Below are 16,492 nucleotides of genomic sequence, written 5' to 3' on the forward strand. Positions count from 1 at the left end.
TGCTGGTGATCATCTCCTGCACCCTCTTCTTTGCCTACCCTGGTCCCTGACCTTCCCTCTCCTCCATTGCCTTCATGCGATCCACAGTCCTGAATGTCACAAAAATTTCCCATATAAAAAAAGAATGCTTGTAGTTGTCGATCCCAGATTCACCTCATACATGTGTTATGTCATGTGGTGGGACTATGTTTGCACAGCTATTAATTATTTTGTGGCTGCAAATTTGACCTGTAGGTTTGCGAAGTTCGCCTCCCATTGAAGTCAGTGGGGCCCGCCGCGAACGTTCCGGTTCGCAAACTATCGGCCGCGTTCGCGGTCCGCGTTCACGAAACGTCCCGTCGGAAGTTTGTCCATCACTATTCAGGAGTACTACAAGCGTCTTGCTCTCTTTCAGCTTCATACTCTCAGTAATCATGCCACTGCTTATGGGCGTCCAAAGAACATTTTTATGGGGGGGGGTCATAATTTGTAAGGTTCCCCATTTTCTGCCCCTTTTGACAATGTCATGAATGGGCTTAGTCATTATCACATAAAGCGCAGGCCAGGTCAGGGTCCCCCAAATAGATCCCCCTTTAGAGCAGGCCAGGGCAGCTTCCTCATAGAATAGATCCCCTTTACTTAGTCTTCTTACTCTTACCTTTTTTTCACCACTCTGCTGTAAAATGGTGGGCGAGGCACATTGCACAGTGGGCACAGCACATTACACAGAGGGCACACCACTCCGCATTACAGGTTGGGCACTGTATAGCACAGCAGATGACATGGCGGGCACAGCACATTACACATATGGCACACTACTCTGCATTACAGGGTGGGCACTTTACAGCACAGCAGATGACATGGTGGGCACAGTACATGATATGGTGAGCACAACACAATACACAGAGGGCACATCACTCCACATTATGTGGTGGGTACTATACAGTATAGCAGAGGACAAGGTGGGCACTTTAATCACTTGAGTCTCAGGCCAATCAGGAATTTCTCTCATAAATGTAAAAATCTGTGTTTTTTTTTGCTAGAAAACGACTTATAACCTCAAAACATGATATATTTTTTAAACCAGAGGCCCTGGGGAATAAAATGGTGGGTGTTGCATATTTTTATGTCACACGATATCTTTGCAAATGCATTAATGAATTTTAATGCACACAAACACAATATAATACCCAAATGTTTGTTAAAGTATAAAAGATGATGTTACGCTGAGTAAATAGATACGAGACAAATTAAATTAAATTAGCTTTTTTTATTTTAGTATTTTTTTTAAGACATTTTGTACACTATATCTTTAAATTTGTTTTGATCTCTTTTATTCCTAACAGAAGGGATGAATAGCATCCCTTATAATAGAATGAGCTGTGGAGATGGGACCTCTTTCCGTCGCCTGGCTCGGTTCACACCTATGCAGTTTGCATTTGCTCCATTTCTATAGACAGATTAAAAAACACAAAATGCAAATCATGGCAAAAACGCACTGTATGCTTTTCTGCAGCTTCTCCATTGAAGTCTAATGTACTAAAAAATGCAACGTTTTGCATTTAAAAAAGGTGGTGTGAACCTAGCCTAAGCCCGGGTTCACACTGATCCGGTGCGGGACACTGCATGCAATTCACACAGGAATCACAGCATGTTTTTGTGCAAATTACATGCAGTGTCTCAGGAGTACGATTTGAGCCATGGATTTGCATGGCTCAAATCGCACCGCATTCCCACTAGACTCGTGCATGACCCTTTTTTGTCTGCATCAGAATCAGATCGCATGGATGTTCACACCCATGCGATCCGATTCTGCAAATTGCACTGCGTTTTGCAAACCGATTTCAGTGTAGGGTTGCCACCTCATACCTTTAATACCAAATATTAATTACACAGGTTCTGTAGCTATTAAGGTGGTGATTACATTTATTTAGTGCCTTACCTACATTAAATTGGCCCCGGAACCTGTGCAATTAATGTGTTCGGTTTTAAAGGGATAAGGTGGCAACCCTATTTTGGGGTGTCTTTAAGATAACATTCACTCTGCAATTGGTTAGCATGAACGGGTTGTGATTTTGATGCGGTGCGGAATCCGCAGCGAATTCTAGTGTAAACCGAGGCTCAAAGTAATCCAGCGGCTTCTTAGCCGTCAGGATTACTTTTACATTGATGGTAATTGCCGGGACTAAAAAATTATATTGCGATCAATGCTGCAGCGATGGCCGAGCTATCACCTTTCCAGTCCAGTAATGTACCGATACGTCCAGTCCAGTAACATACCGATACCACTGAAGTGGTTAAAGAGCTAGTGAACCACTGTAATAAAAAAAAAACATCCCCCAGAAAAATAATAGCATAATATGCTGGTATGCATGGCATATTAGCCCATTATGAAGAACTTACCTTAAAACGAAGCCTCACCACTGAGAGGGCTTTCATCTTCCCAGTCTTTCTTCCCGGTTCGTGGATTTCGGCTGTGTGAGTGACCAGAGCCATGATGATGTCAGTGTCACGCCGGAGCCCTCTGTTACGGCGAGGTGCAAGTGGTTAAAGTGGATGTAAACACAGTGTTTCTGTACACACGGTCGGACTTTCCGATGGAAAATGTGCGATCGGATTGTGTTGTCGGAAATTCTGATCATGTGTGGGCTCCATCTGACTTTTTCCGTTGGAATTTCTGACACACAAAGATTGAGAGCTGGATCTAAAATTTTCCAACAAAATCTGATTGTATAAATTCCGATCGTGTGTAGACAATTCCGATGCACAAAGTGCCACGCATGCTCAGAATAAATTATGAGACGAAAGCTATTGGTTACTGGCCTCTTTGTAGTCCCGTTGTACGTGTTGTACATCACCTTATTCTGAACAATTGGATTTTCCGACAACTTTGTGCGACCGTGTGTGTCTGTAAACCATCTCCCCTGTCACTCCAATGTGAAAGCCCGAGTGCTTTCCCACCAGGGTGCTGCGCTGGCAGGATGCTAAAAAAAGTCCTGCAAGCAGCATCTTTGAGGCACTTTAGGAGCGGTGTATATGCCGCTCCTAACGCGCCCCTTCTCATTGAAAACATTGGGCAGCACCGCTGAAGCAGTGGCGCTTTTAACCCCTTTTCGCCCTCTAGCGGGGGTTAACCACTTATGGATTCCCCGCCGCAGTTTTACGCCAGTACTTTGAAGAGGAATATTATTGTTATAGCAGCTGCCATAACCCCAGTATCCTCTTCTTCAGCGGGCGGTCTGTTTTAAGATAAAAGTGGTCTCTGCGGTGAATTCCCCGCAAGATCACTTTTATGACGACGGGAGAGGGGCCGTGCTCCGCCGCTTACCGGAGCCATCGGTAGAGGTGGAGGCGATCAGATCCTTCTCCTGGCTTGGTATGGAGACGAGTGACCCCTCCATATCATTGCAAGGCTGAAGCCCATAGCTCTTAAAGGGCCATTTATTTGATTGCATTTTAGTGTAAATATGAGATCTGAGGTCTTTTTGACCTTTTCATCATTTCATATTTAAGAGGTCCTATCATGCTTTTTTTCTATTACAAGGGATGTTTACATGTGAACAGAGTAAAAATAAAAAATAAAAAGGTAAAATAAGTAAGAAGAAAAATGTTTTAAATGCGCTCCGTTCCGCCGAGCACATGTGCAGAAGCGAACGGACACGTGAGTTGCGCTTGCATATGAAAATGGTCTTCAAACCACACATGTGAGGTATCGCCGCTATCGGTAGAGCGAGAGCAATAATTCTAGCCCTAGACCTCCTCTGTAGCTCAAAACATGCAACCTGTAGAATTTTTTAAACGTCGCCTATGGAGATTTTTAAAGGTAAAAGTTTGTCGCCATTCCACGAGTGGGCGCAATTTTGAAGCGTGACATGTTGGGTATCAATTTACTTTACATTATCTTTCACTATATAAAAAAAATATTGGGCTAACTTTACTGTTGTTTTTAATAAAAAAAAGAGAATTTTTTTCAAAAAAAGTGTGCTTGTAAGACCGCTGCACAAATACAGTGTGACAGAAAGCATTGCAACGACCTCCATTTTATTCACTAGGGTGTTAGAAAAAAATATATAGCGTTTGGCGGTTCTAAGTAGTTTTCTACCAAAAAAATAAATGTTTTTAACTTGTAAACAAGGAGTCTCAGAAAGAGGCTCGGTCCTTAACCACTTTCAGACCGGACCATTTTGCTGGCTAAAGACCAGACCACTTTTTGCGATTCGGCACAGCGTCGTTTTAACTGACAATTGCATGGTCGTGCGACGTGGCTCCCAAACAAAATTGATGTCCCTTTTTTCCCACAAATACAGCTTTCTTTTGGTGGTATTTGATCACCCCTGCGTTTTTTATTTTTTGTGCTATAAACAAAAATATAGCGACAATTTTGAAAAAAATGCATTATTTTTTACTTTTTGCTATAATAAATATCCCCCAAAAATATATAAAAAAATATTTTTTTACCTCAGTTTAGGCCGATACATATTCTTCTACATATTTTTGTTAAAAAAATCGCAATAAGCGATTATTGATTGGTTTGCACAAAATTTATAGCATTTACAAAATAGGGGATAGTTTTATGGCATTTTTATTAATCTTTTTTTTTTACTAGTAATGGCGGCGATCAGCGATTTTTATTGTGACTGCGACATTATGGCAGACACATCAGACATTTTTGACACATTGTCATTTATACAGCAATCAGTGCTATACAAATGCAGTGATTCCTGTGTAAATGACACTGGCAGTGAAGGGGTTAACTAGGGGGTGGCAGTGTAGGGGTTAACCACTTCAGCCCCGGACCAATTGGCAGCCTAAGGACCAGAGGTCTTTTTACAATTTCGCACTGCACTGCTTTAACTGGTAATTGTGCGGTCATGCAATGTTGTATCCAAACGAAATTGGCGTCCTTTTCTTCCCACAAATAGAGCTTTCTTTTGATGGTATTTGATTGCCTCTGCGATTTTTACTTTTTGCGATATAAATGGAAAAAGACCGAAAATTTTGAGAAAAAAAATATATTTTCTACTTTTTGTTATAAGAAAAATCAAATAAACTAAATTTTAGTCATACATTTAGGGCAAAATTTATTCAGCCACATGTCTTTAGTAAAAAAAATGTCAATAAGCGTATATTTATTGGTTTGCGCAAAAGTTATAGCGTCTAAAAACTAAAGTACATTTTCTGGAATTTACACAGCTTTTAATTTATGACTGCCTATCTCATTTCTTGAGGTGCTAAAATGGCAGGGCAATACAAACCCCCCCAAATGACCCCATTTTGGAAAGTAGACACCCCAAGAAAATTGCTGAGGGGCATGTTGAGCCCATTGAATATTTTTTTTTTGTCCCAAGTGATTGAATAATGACAAAAAAGTGATTGAATAATGACAAAAAAAATAAGTTTACAAAAAGTTGTCACTAAATGATATATTGCTCACACATGCCATAGTTATATGTGGAATTGCACCCCAAAAAATATTCTGCTGCTTCTCCTGAGTACGGGGATACCACATATGTGGGACTTTTTGGGAGTCTAGCCGCGTACGGCACCCCGATTATCCAATCACTGCCTTCAGGATTTCTAAGGGTGCAAATTTTTGATTTCACTCCTTACTACCTATCACAGTTTCGAAGGCCATAAAATGCCAAAATAACACAACCCCCCCAAATTACCCCATTTTGGAAAGTAGACACCCCAAGGAAATTGCTGAGGGGCATGTTGAGCCCATTGAATATTTATTTTTGTCCCAAGTGATTGAATAATGAAACAAAGAAAAAAAAAAAAGTTTACTAAAAGTTGTCACTAAATGATATATTGCTCACACATGCCATAGTTATATGTGGAATTGCACCCCAAAATATATTCTGCTGTTTCTCCTGAGTACGGGGATACCACATATGTGGGACTTTTTGGGAGTCTAACAGCGTACGGTACCCCGAAATCCAATCACTGCCTTCAGGATTTCTAAGGGTGCAAGTTTTTGATTTCACTCCTCACTACCTATCACAGTTTCGAAGGCCATAAAATGCCAAAATAGCACAAAACCCCCCCAAATGACCCCATTTTGGAACGTAGACACCCCAAGCTATTTACTGAGAGGCATGTTGAGTCCATGAAATATTTAACATTTTGCCACAAGTTGCAGGAATATTACATTTTTTTTTTTGCACAAAGTTGTCACTAAATGATAAATTGCTCACACATTCTAAGGGCATAAGTGAAATTACACCCCAAAATAAATTCTGCTGCTTCTCCCGAGTACGGGGATACCACATGTGGGGGACTTTTTGGGAGTCTAGACACGTACGGGACCCCGAAAACCAAGCACCAAAACGCTACAAAAAAAACTGTTAGCGATCGCAGGGATCAGGCCTGACTCTGCGAACGCTGCAGTTATGTGTTTAGTGTTTTGTAAGTGACAGTGATCGATCTATACTGCACTTGGGTGGGCTGGACGGAGGGGCAAAACGCAGGTGCCAGCAGGTATCTGGGCTGATCCCGCTAACAATGCGCTTTTTTGGAACCCTAAACTGCTGGGGACGCTAGTATAGATCTGATCAGATCAGATATTGATCTGTTCAGATTCTATACCACTACGGGAGATGTATGCTTTGCGCATGGGTGTTAGCGGTACTGGCACTAACCTAGCGCTGCCTGGGGCGATGCAGACCCTGACCCTAAAACCTAATTGATATCACCCGCCGGGTGATCAGGGGGTTACACCTTTATTGGGTAGTAAATGGTGGGTGCCCTGATGCTATAAAAAGCAAACTAACCAGAGTCACCCGTAACACGTATACAGTGATCACTGGTGAAAGGGTTAACTAGGGGCAATCAAGGGGTTAAAATCTTTATTAGGTAGTGAATGGGGGTCCCTGGCGCTATATAAAAACCTGACGGGGAACCTAAATAACTAACTGGCTAACCAGCGTCACCAGTGGCACTTATACGGTGATCGCTGGTGAAAGGGTTAACTAGGGGCAATCGGGGAGTTAAAACCATTATTGGGTAGTATATGGGGGTACCTAGCACTATAAAAACCTGGCGGTGAACCTAAAAAAATAACTAGCTACCTAGCGGCACTAGTGACACTAATGCAGCGATCAGAAAAATGATCGCTTAGTGACACTGGCAAAAGGGGGTGAAAGGGTTAACTAGGGGCAATCAGGGGGTAAAACCATTATTGGGTAGTATATCGGGGTACCTAGCGCTATAAAAACCTGGCGGTGAACCTAAAAAAATAACTAGCTACTTAGCGGCACCAGTGACACTAATGCAGCGATCAAAAAAATGATCGCTTAGTGACACTGGCAAAAGGGGGTGAAAGGGTTAACTAGGGGCAATCAGGGGGTTAAAACCATTATTGGGTAGTATATCGGGGTACCTAGCGCTATAAAAACCTGGCGGTGAACCTAAAAAAATAACTAGCTACTTAGCGGCACCAGTGACACTAATGCAGCGATCAGAAAAATGATCGCTTAGTGACACTGGCAAAAGGGGGTGAAAGGGTTAACTAGGGGCAATTAGGGGTTAAAACCGTTATTGGGTAGTATATCGGGGTACCTAGTGCTATAAAAACCTGGCGGTGAACCTAAAAAAATAACTAGCTACCTAGCGACACCAGTGACACTAATGCAGCGATCAGAAAAACTATTGCTTAGTGACACTGGCAAAAGGGGTGAAAGGGTTAACTCTAGGGGCAATCATGGGATTAAACCTTTATTGGGGGCTGGTAGGGGGCTACCCTGACCTAACACTAACTGCCCTGACAGTTTTTACTTTTACAACTGACACTGAATGCAGTGATCAGAAAATAAATGATCACTGCAATCAGTGACACTGTGACTGGGAGGGGGAGGGGGGGCGGGGGGAGGATCGGGGGGCGATCGGGGGGTGATCGGGGGGGGGGGGGTTTGTGTACCTATGTGTGCCTACATGTCAGTGTAGTGTTGGTGCACACTTACTTTCTCTCTTCTCCTCGCAGTCCGGTCAAAAAGACCGCCCCGAGGAGAATGACATCACTTCCTCCCTGCCTGTGTTTACTATACACAGCGGGGGAAGCTTCTCATTCACCAGGAGAGATCGAGAGGGGATGGCCAGAAATCAATGGCCATCCCCTCATCCCGGATCGATCCTGAAGCGAAACGGACCGCTGCATCCAGCGGGAGGGGGTCCGATCGGACCCCCCACCCGCTGGAAGGCAAGCACGTACGTGTACGTGCTTGTGCCTGTACATGCCATTCTGATGACGTACATTGGCATGCGGCGGTCCTTAAGTGGTTAAGTGTGTCCTAGGGGCGTGTTACTAACTGTGGGAGTCTGGGCTGTGTGTTAGTGAACACTGATCTCTGCTCTAATTACAGGGAGCAGAGATCAGTTGTTGCTAGGCAGAACGGGGAGATGCTGTTTACATCGGCATCTCCCCGTTCAGCCTCCCCGTGAGATGATCGCGGGTATCCCCGCGGCAATCGAGTTTGCGGGACCCGCGACCGGACTTACGGGGGTCCCAACTAGCATGCGCACGCACCGCCGGAGGCGTGCACGCGATGGCAGGGCAGTAAATACAAATGGAGGTATCTGTACGCCAATTTGCCTGCCCGTACCATTCTGCTGACTTACATCGTCGTGCGCCGGTCGGGAAGTGGTTAAAGCAGCGTTCCACTTAAAAAAAAATTAAAAGTCCGCAGCTACAAATACTGCAGCTGCTGACTTTTAATAATCAAACACTTACCTGTCCCAGGGTCCAGCGATGTGGGGGATTGAAGCCCCACTCGTCTCCCCCTCCGCTCGGCGGCACCGGCATTAAAAGTGCCCCACTAGTGGCTGAAAAGCGCCGCTAAAGCGATGCTAAAAATAGTACCAACGATGCCCCAGCGCCTGAGTTTTTCAAGCGCTTTGACGTTAAAGAAAGTGCACGAAAAGCTCACGAAAAATACTTCCCATTAAAATCAATGAATCCTTTCACAATGGTGTGGTATGGTGAAAAAAAAATCCAGCATGCAGTATCTTTGGAGAGCTAAAGAAAGCGCCCCAAAAAACCCTTCATTGAAATGAATGGGAAGCGCTTCAAAATGTGTTTTTGGAGCAGTTTTTGAGTCACGTGTCCTTTAAAAAATGCACCGCAAATGCCTGAAAAGCGCAGAAAAAGCTGCTTAGTACTTTAAGGGCAGTTTAGCAGCACCTGAGTGTGAAAGGGCTCTAAATGTTTTTTACCTTAAAGTGGTTGTAAACCCTTACAGACCACTTTGACCTACAGGTAGGGTTGCCACCTTTTCTTCAAGCCAAACCCGAACACTTTAGCGCCACACAGCAATTTTTTTTTTTTTTTTACGGGGGAACACTATGGACTGTGGTATAAAATTAAACTCTGATGTAAGAGGGTTTCTGCTTACCAAAGCCCCCATTTACATCAGAATTCCAAGATTTCCCCATTCCCCATTAAATCAGGTTTCCCTAAGCTCCCCCTTACATCTGAGTCCCCCTTACCTTAGTGTACAGGCATACCCCACTTTTAAGTACACAATGGGGTTTATTTACTAAAGCTTGAAAGTGCAAAATCAGCCGCTCTTCTGCATAGAAACCAATGAGCTTCTAACACCAGCTTCTTCAATTACCCTTTGGTAATAAAACCTGGAAGCTCATTGGTTTCTATGCAGAAGTGAGCCTGATTTTGCACTTTCAAGCTTTAGTAAATAAACCCCATTGTGTACTTAAAAGTGGGAAGTGGGGTATACCTGTACTCATTTGCTCAGGGGAACAACAGAGAAGGGAGGGAGGGGGCCTATACACTGGGTGGTTGTGGTACTTGGTTAATGGGGAGTATAGGTGTGTGCAACCCAGGCAACAAGGGGACTCTGCACCACACTGGGTGAATAGGATGTGCCCAGACACACCTAAATTGGATGGGGGGGGGGGGGGGGGGGTTGCAGTCCCATATGAATAATGTTCCCGGGCTTCAGACAGTCTGAAACCTGGACATATTATTAAAAACACAGACTGTCCAGGTGAATACCGGACAGGTGGGAACCCTACTGTTATCACACTAAGAGCAGGAAAAAAAACAGACATGCTGCATTTTCCAAACACCAGGTTGGACATTGGGAACCACAGCACACTAAAATGCAACCATGTAAATATGACCCTAAGGGGTTGAATTACTAAAGGCAAATAGACTGTGCACTATGCACCGGAGCTCCAGTCTCGTAAGTGAAAAGTAAAAGTCAGCAGCTGCAAAAACTGTAGCTGCTGACTGTTAATAAAGAGCCACTCGCCTGTCCCACGATCTAGCGGTGTGCTCACCCCAGCTGTTTTCTCCCTGCGTCCCCTCTCGTCAGCACCTTTGCTATGGGCACCCGATCTTGACAGCTTGCCGCTTCACAGCTGGGTGCCCACTGTGCATGTGTAAGCAGTGCTGCACACTCTGACTGGTCTCGCAGTCTTCTGGGACCTGTCATGTGTCACAGAAGACTTCAAGTGGAGTTTCACTCATTGGTAAGTTTATTAAAAGTCAGCAGTTGCTGACTTTTAATAAACAGACACTTTCTGTCCCACGGTCCAGCGATGCGGCCACCCAAACCCTCACTTCTCTCCCCCTCCTCTCTGCGGTGCCAGCATTGTAAGTGTGGGCACCCGGCTGTGACAGCTTGTGGCTTCAACACGCTGCGCATGCATGAGTTGTGCTGTGCTCTTAATGGCCAGGCAATCTTCTGGGACCTGTGATGTGTCCCAGAAGATTGCAGAGAGGGAGGGGAGAGGAGGAGTCGCCTAGGCGACGGAGGAAGGCAGTGGGACAGGAAGTACCTGACAAAATGAGGTACCCACTTCCCATCCAAAAAATTACATGCCAAAATGTGGCATGTAAGGGGGCAAGGAGTGCTTAAAGTGGAAGTTCCACTTTTGGGTGTAACTCCGCTTTCAGGAGGGGGGGGGGGAACTTCCACTTCCGATCGCCTAGGTGGTTGGAACAGAAGTGGGGATGGGTACCTGCCAAAATCGAGTACCCTCTCCCCCCTCCTACCCAAAAGCTCCATTTCACAAAAAGGAGTCGGGGAGGAGACCTTAAAGTAGAATTTGGGTGGAGCTCCACTTTAAATTGGCTGTAGTATGTGTGTGAATACATGTGAGGTAGGGTGTTTAAGCAAATGGTTTCGATTTTCTTGGGCGGAAGGAAAGAAAATCACTTGAATCCCCCATCATCACAGTCAGCGTTGATGGGGTAATGCCTCCCGCAGCACTATTGTGTTCTGTCAGTGGGGTGGCAGGGGGCCTTACTGGCCAGCAGAATGATTACTGCTAGCGGTTAATGTAAAAAATCTGACAGGCTGGTTGTAGCCAAGTCTATCAATGAATCTACTTGGGTACAATCAGCCTGCCCATAAATGGATTGAATATTGATCCATGTACAGCCAGCTTTAGATTGTAACTTTAGAAGTTCTTTGAGAACAGGGACTGTTGTGAATGTACAATATAAATAACATACAGTATACATATAATATGGACTCTTGACACAAATGTCTGCTGGGATACAAATACACAGTCATCATTGCTCTTGGCCCTTGATAGCCCTGAAGTCACAATTACAAAGCAGTAAGTTCCAGTCCTGAGCCATATGGTTCTGTTTCTGAATGGACTGTTCATATACTGGCCAGCATGCCTGAATATTTCTGGAAACAAAACAGCAGTATTTGCTGAATTCAATTGCCTGTCGTGCTCATTGCTTTTCAGTGCATAAACCTCCTGATTATTGCAAGAACGGTTCTAAATATTTTGCATGTCCTAAAACAATGAATGTCTGCCTACCCTACCTGAACTACCTACCCTAGTCCATCAACTGATCATCTCAACTCAGAGTTTTCTGTCTTACAAAAATGATTAAAAAGAGCAGCATGTGAATAGAGTACCTTTTATCAGCCACAAGCATTTTGATCAGGGGAGGAACAGGAGTTAATCCTTATCTGGCAACAGTAATCCTTATATGGGGCTCCAGACCTCCTTCACTTCTCTATCAATCCCCTGGGGCAAGGAATACCTGGAAGCCACAGCAAGCCCGAAAATGATGAAATAGTCCCGGCGGAATAATCATTGTGCTGCGGTTCACTGCAATTACATCCCCCGGCGGATTGATATAGATAAGGGGACCTGGACTTTGGTTTAATTGTCGGGAGTTTTACTGCACTGCTGCCAGTTAAGGATTAGTTAGTTATGTTCCTTTCTCTGCCCCCAGCTGCTGTCCGATTAGCACTAGTTCTTCTGCTCCTTCCCCGATCCCCAGCGCTACCACTGTCCAATCTGAGTGAATCATCTGTCCGGGTTCCAGGCAAACTGAAAACCGGACACATGGTTCAAAATTATTCAAAACCCGTACTGTCCGGGTGAATCCCAGACAGGTGGCAACCCTACCTACAGGTAAGCCTAGATTAAGGTGCTCAACCTGTGGTCTTCCAGCTGTTGCAGAACTTCAAGTCCCATGGGGCATTGCAAACTACTGACAGTTACAAGCATGACTCCCAAAGGCAGAGGCATGATGGGACTTATGGTTCTGCAACAGCTGGAGGGCCACAGGTTGAGCACCCATGTCCTAAACCTACACGGTTTAGAAGATATTTTTCAAATGACAGGCACCGCTGGCTACGGCGCACAGGCACACTAAACATGCCACTGCTAACGGCAATCATGCCGTTAGTGGCAGCTCATGCGGCTCCGGCCAGTCACAGCGCCGGAGCCACGATACCCGGAAGTCACTCCGGGTATCATGGCTGCGTCGGAGGAGGAGGACAAAGGTCGCTTCGGGAGCTTCCATCTCAGGTAAGTTATTCATAATGAGCTAGTATGCTATGCATACTAGCTTATTATGCCTTTGCCTTGCAGGGTATATTTTTATTTTCATGTTTAGTAAGGCTTTACTTCCTCTTTAAAGTGATCCAAAATAAAAAAAATTAAAGGGACAGTGTAAAAATAAAAAGTCAAATAAATAATAATAATAAAAAAAATTAAAGTGCCCCGCAGAAGCGTACGCATACGTATGTTGTGCCTCTGCATATGTAAACGGTGTTCAAACCACACATGTGAGGTATCGCTGTGATCGTTAGAATGAGAGCAATAATTCTAGCACTAGATCTCCTCTGTAACTCAAAACTGGTAACCTGTAGACATTTTTAAATGTCGCCTATGGTGATTTTTTAAGGGTTAAAGTTTGCCGCCATTCCACGAGCCGGGGCAATTTTGAAGCGTGACATGTTGGGTATCAATTTACTCGGCGTAACATTATCTTTCACAATATAAAAAAAAAGAAAAAATGGCCTAACTTTACTGTTTTCTTATTTTTTAATTAAAAAATGTGTATTTTTTTCCAATTTTTTATGTTTGTAAGACCGCTGCGCAAATACGGTGTGACATAAAGTATTGCAACGACCGCCATTTTATTCTCTAGGGTGTCTGAAAAAATATATAAAATGTTTTGGGGTTCTAAGTCATTTTCTAGCGAAAAAAATGATTTTAACTTGTAAATACCAAGCGTAAAAATGTAGGCCCAGTTGTTACAGTGCAAGACACTGTTTACTTTTTTATTTTATAAATATTAGGGATGTTGCAAAAAAAAAATCCGCACAGCTGCATTTTTTCATTATGGTGGGAAGAAGGAACATAGAAAAGAATTATGTTCTTTCAGCCCTAATATTGAACTTGCTCAACTAACATCGTGTGAAGACAGTGAAGGAATCCCATTTTTTTTTATAACAGAAGATGTATGGTCTCACTGAGGTAAGTGAGTACATACATGAGGCACGGGGATATTTCCCGCCAGGCTCCCCTTCAGTCACACACAGCGAGATGCCCCGCCCACTCCACGCACCTACATTCCTCAGTAGCCAGTCACATCGGCGCTTCCTGAGAGGAGCCTGTAGAAGTGGACGGGGCGGAGGCAAGAAGAAGCTCCGCGCGTTGTCGGTCTGGGTGTCTTTTATATTCCGTCGTCATCAGTCGGGACCTCCGGTAGGCTCGGTGTTTTCCACAGAGGAAAGTGTGTGAACCGGCGAGGACAGGCTCTTCTACATGGACTCGTTTGGGAGACGTGTGCTAGGTGTGTGAGTGCCTCTAGTTCTAGGTGTAGTGGGTGACATACAGCTGTGACACACCTATGTGCTCCTATGGCAGTTATCAGTTACTATTCTATAGACTGGGCCTCACACATCAGTGACAGGCCTGGGACAGCTATTCTTGTACACTCATCTCCCATAGCGCTCTCTGTCAGCAGTGCATATTTAGGCCTCATGTACACATCTCAGGAGAAGAGAAGTGTAAAAAAAAAAACCCTAACGCCACTTTTTTTTTTTTTTTGCAAAAGTGCGGTGTGTCAAATGCTGACGCATTCATTTATGTTATCGGTAAGAATATTCATTTATTCCGGTCTTTAAAAATCATAAACGCTGGGCGCTTTGGTAATTTTTTTTTAGCAGCAAAACTGATGTGCGGGATTCGCAGCAATTTCTGTGCATTTCCCGCACCTCATCACAATCGCACTCCATTTATACATAGCGCTGTGGGTGTCAATAAATACGTTTTTTTTTTAAATCAAATTTTTTTTATTGAAAGTTCTGAAAGTTTTATTAAAAGAATTACAAACACGCAAAAAAAAAAAAAGAAAAACACAAAAAAGCAAAATGAAAAGAGAAGTACAGTAAAATGGAGAGCAGCATCATAATCCTATAAATACGTTTTAAATTAGAAGTACAGCCAACGTTCGTTTGCCTGTACTACTCCTCCTGTGGAGCTCGCTTTTGGCTGATGTCACAGAGCCAGAGGTCCAGACTCAGGCAAGATCGTGACACGAGTCAGGATCTGCCCATATGCCTGGACCGGTGTTTTGTCGAATAGGGCCTCCTGTCTCAGGCAAAACCTTCCATTCAACACACACAAAACGCCCCGGGCATAATCTGACAATTACGTTCTCCCACCGCTGTTTGCATAGTGTCGGATAATGCCACGGACGATCTGCACATGCGCTATGTTCAGGTCCTTCCAGCTGAAGTGACGTTGCATACTGCGCATGTGCAGACTCATTGGAGGCATTTTTCGATGGGAGGCATTATTCGACACAACACCGGCACCTACCTCTCAGCGAGCCGTTGAGAGCCTGACCTGGCCGCTCCTGCACCCTCCACAGCCCAGCATTCCAGTGAGCTAGAGAGCAGAGCAGAGAGGGGTGACTGACGGTCACCGGCACTCTGCTCAGGGAGCTGTGAGAACCGAGTGATCTGCCGTGTTATAATATTCGGACCGATGCTGCATCCACCTAGGTATGTTTAACCACTTCAATGCTAAGGGTGTCATATGACATCCTTGACATTGAGTGGGAATATCTGAATGATGCCTGCAGCTACAGTTCTAATTCAGATACCATTCTTTCCGGCCGGCGATTCTGTGCACGATAAGAATGATCATAGCGACAATTCCACCGCTTGATCGTTCGTACACGGGACGGGACACCCCCCCCCCCCTCCTGCCATCTGGTGCTTCTCCGGGCTCTCCCGTGCCATCTGGAGCCTAGAGATGAGTATAGAGATTTCCGGTGACCAGATGGTCACCAGTCATCTCTATGACCGTCGGAGGCCCGGGCGTGATGTCGGAAATAAACCACAATCGCGGCTGTCAGCATGAGATCGGTGATTTTTTTTCCCCATCTCATGCTTTCCAGCCTGGTGGAGAGGTGTGGGGTCTTATGACCCCACATCTCTACATAAAGAGGACCTGTCACACGCCATTCCTATTACAAGGGATTTTTACATCCCTTGTAATAGGAATAAAAGTGCTTAAAAAAATTTTTTTTTAAAGTGCAAAAATAAAAAAATAAAAAATTACATTAATTTTAAAACGCCCCTGTCCCCGGTAGCTCACGCTCAGAAGCGAACGCACATGTAAGTCCCGCCCACATATGTAAACGCCGTTCAAACCACACATGTGATGTATTGCCACGTGCGTTAGCGTGTGTGCAACAATTCTAGCACTAGACCTCTGTAACTCTAAACTGGTAACCTGTAAACATTTTCAAAGCGTAGCCTATGGAGATCTTTAAGTACCAAAGTTTGGCGCATTCCACGAGTGTGCGCAAATTTAAATCGTGACATGTTAGGTATCTATTTACTTGGCGTAACCTCATCTTTCACATTATACAAAAAAATTGGCCTAACTCTACTGTTTTGTTATTTTTTAATTCATTTTTTTCCCAAAAAAGAGGCGCTTGAAAAATTATTGCGCAAATACCATGCAATGTCTTACAATGTAAGATAAAAAGTTGCAATGACCACCATTTTATTCCCTAGGGTGTCTGTAAAAAAAAAACACACACACACACACACACACATATAGAATTTGGAGTTCTGAGTAATTTTCTAGCAAAAAATTAATGAATTCACGTGCACCCATCCCGTGGACATTTTATCCCTTTACGCCAGCCTGTACCAGGGTGATGCGTGCAGCGTTTTTTAGAGCAGGCGGTTGGCTTTCTTGGGATAACAACCGA

The 16,492-nt window shown here is 44.2% G+C and overlaps 1 protein-coding gene across 1 annotated transcript in view; it reads left to right on the top strand.

Moving 5' to 3' along the window:
• The first annotated feature begins 13,899 nt into the window (after positions 1-13,899).
• RBM46 (RNA binding motif protein 46) overlaps positions 13,900-16,492 on the top strand; it is an 88,192-nt gene continuing 85,599 nt past the window's right edge. Inside the window, exon 1 of the mRNA XM_077477084.1 lies at positions 13,900-14,053. Within this exon, the coding sequence (XP_077333210.1) occupies positions 14,026-14,053 (28 nt within the window). The 5' untranslated portion in view covers positions 13,900-14,025. The remainder of the gene's footprint in view (positions 14,054-16,492) is intronic.

Source organism: Lithobates pipiens, unplaced genomic scaffold (genome assembly GCF_037356315.1).
Source record: "Lithobates pipiens isolate NorthernLeopardFrog02 unplaced genomic scaffold, aLitPip1_a1.2 Scaffold_13, whole genome shotgun sequence".
Lineage (NCBI taxonomy): Eukaryota > Metazoa > Chordata > Amphibia > Anura > Ranidae > Lithobates > Lithobates pipiens.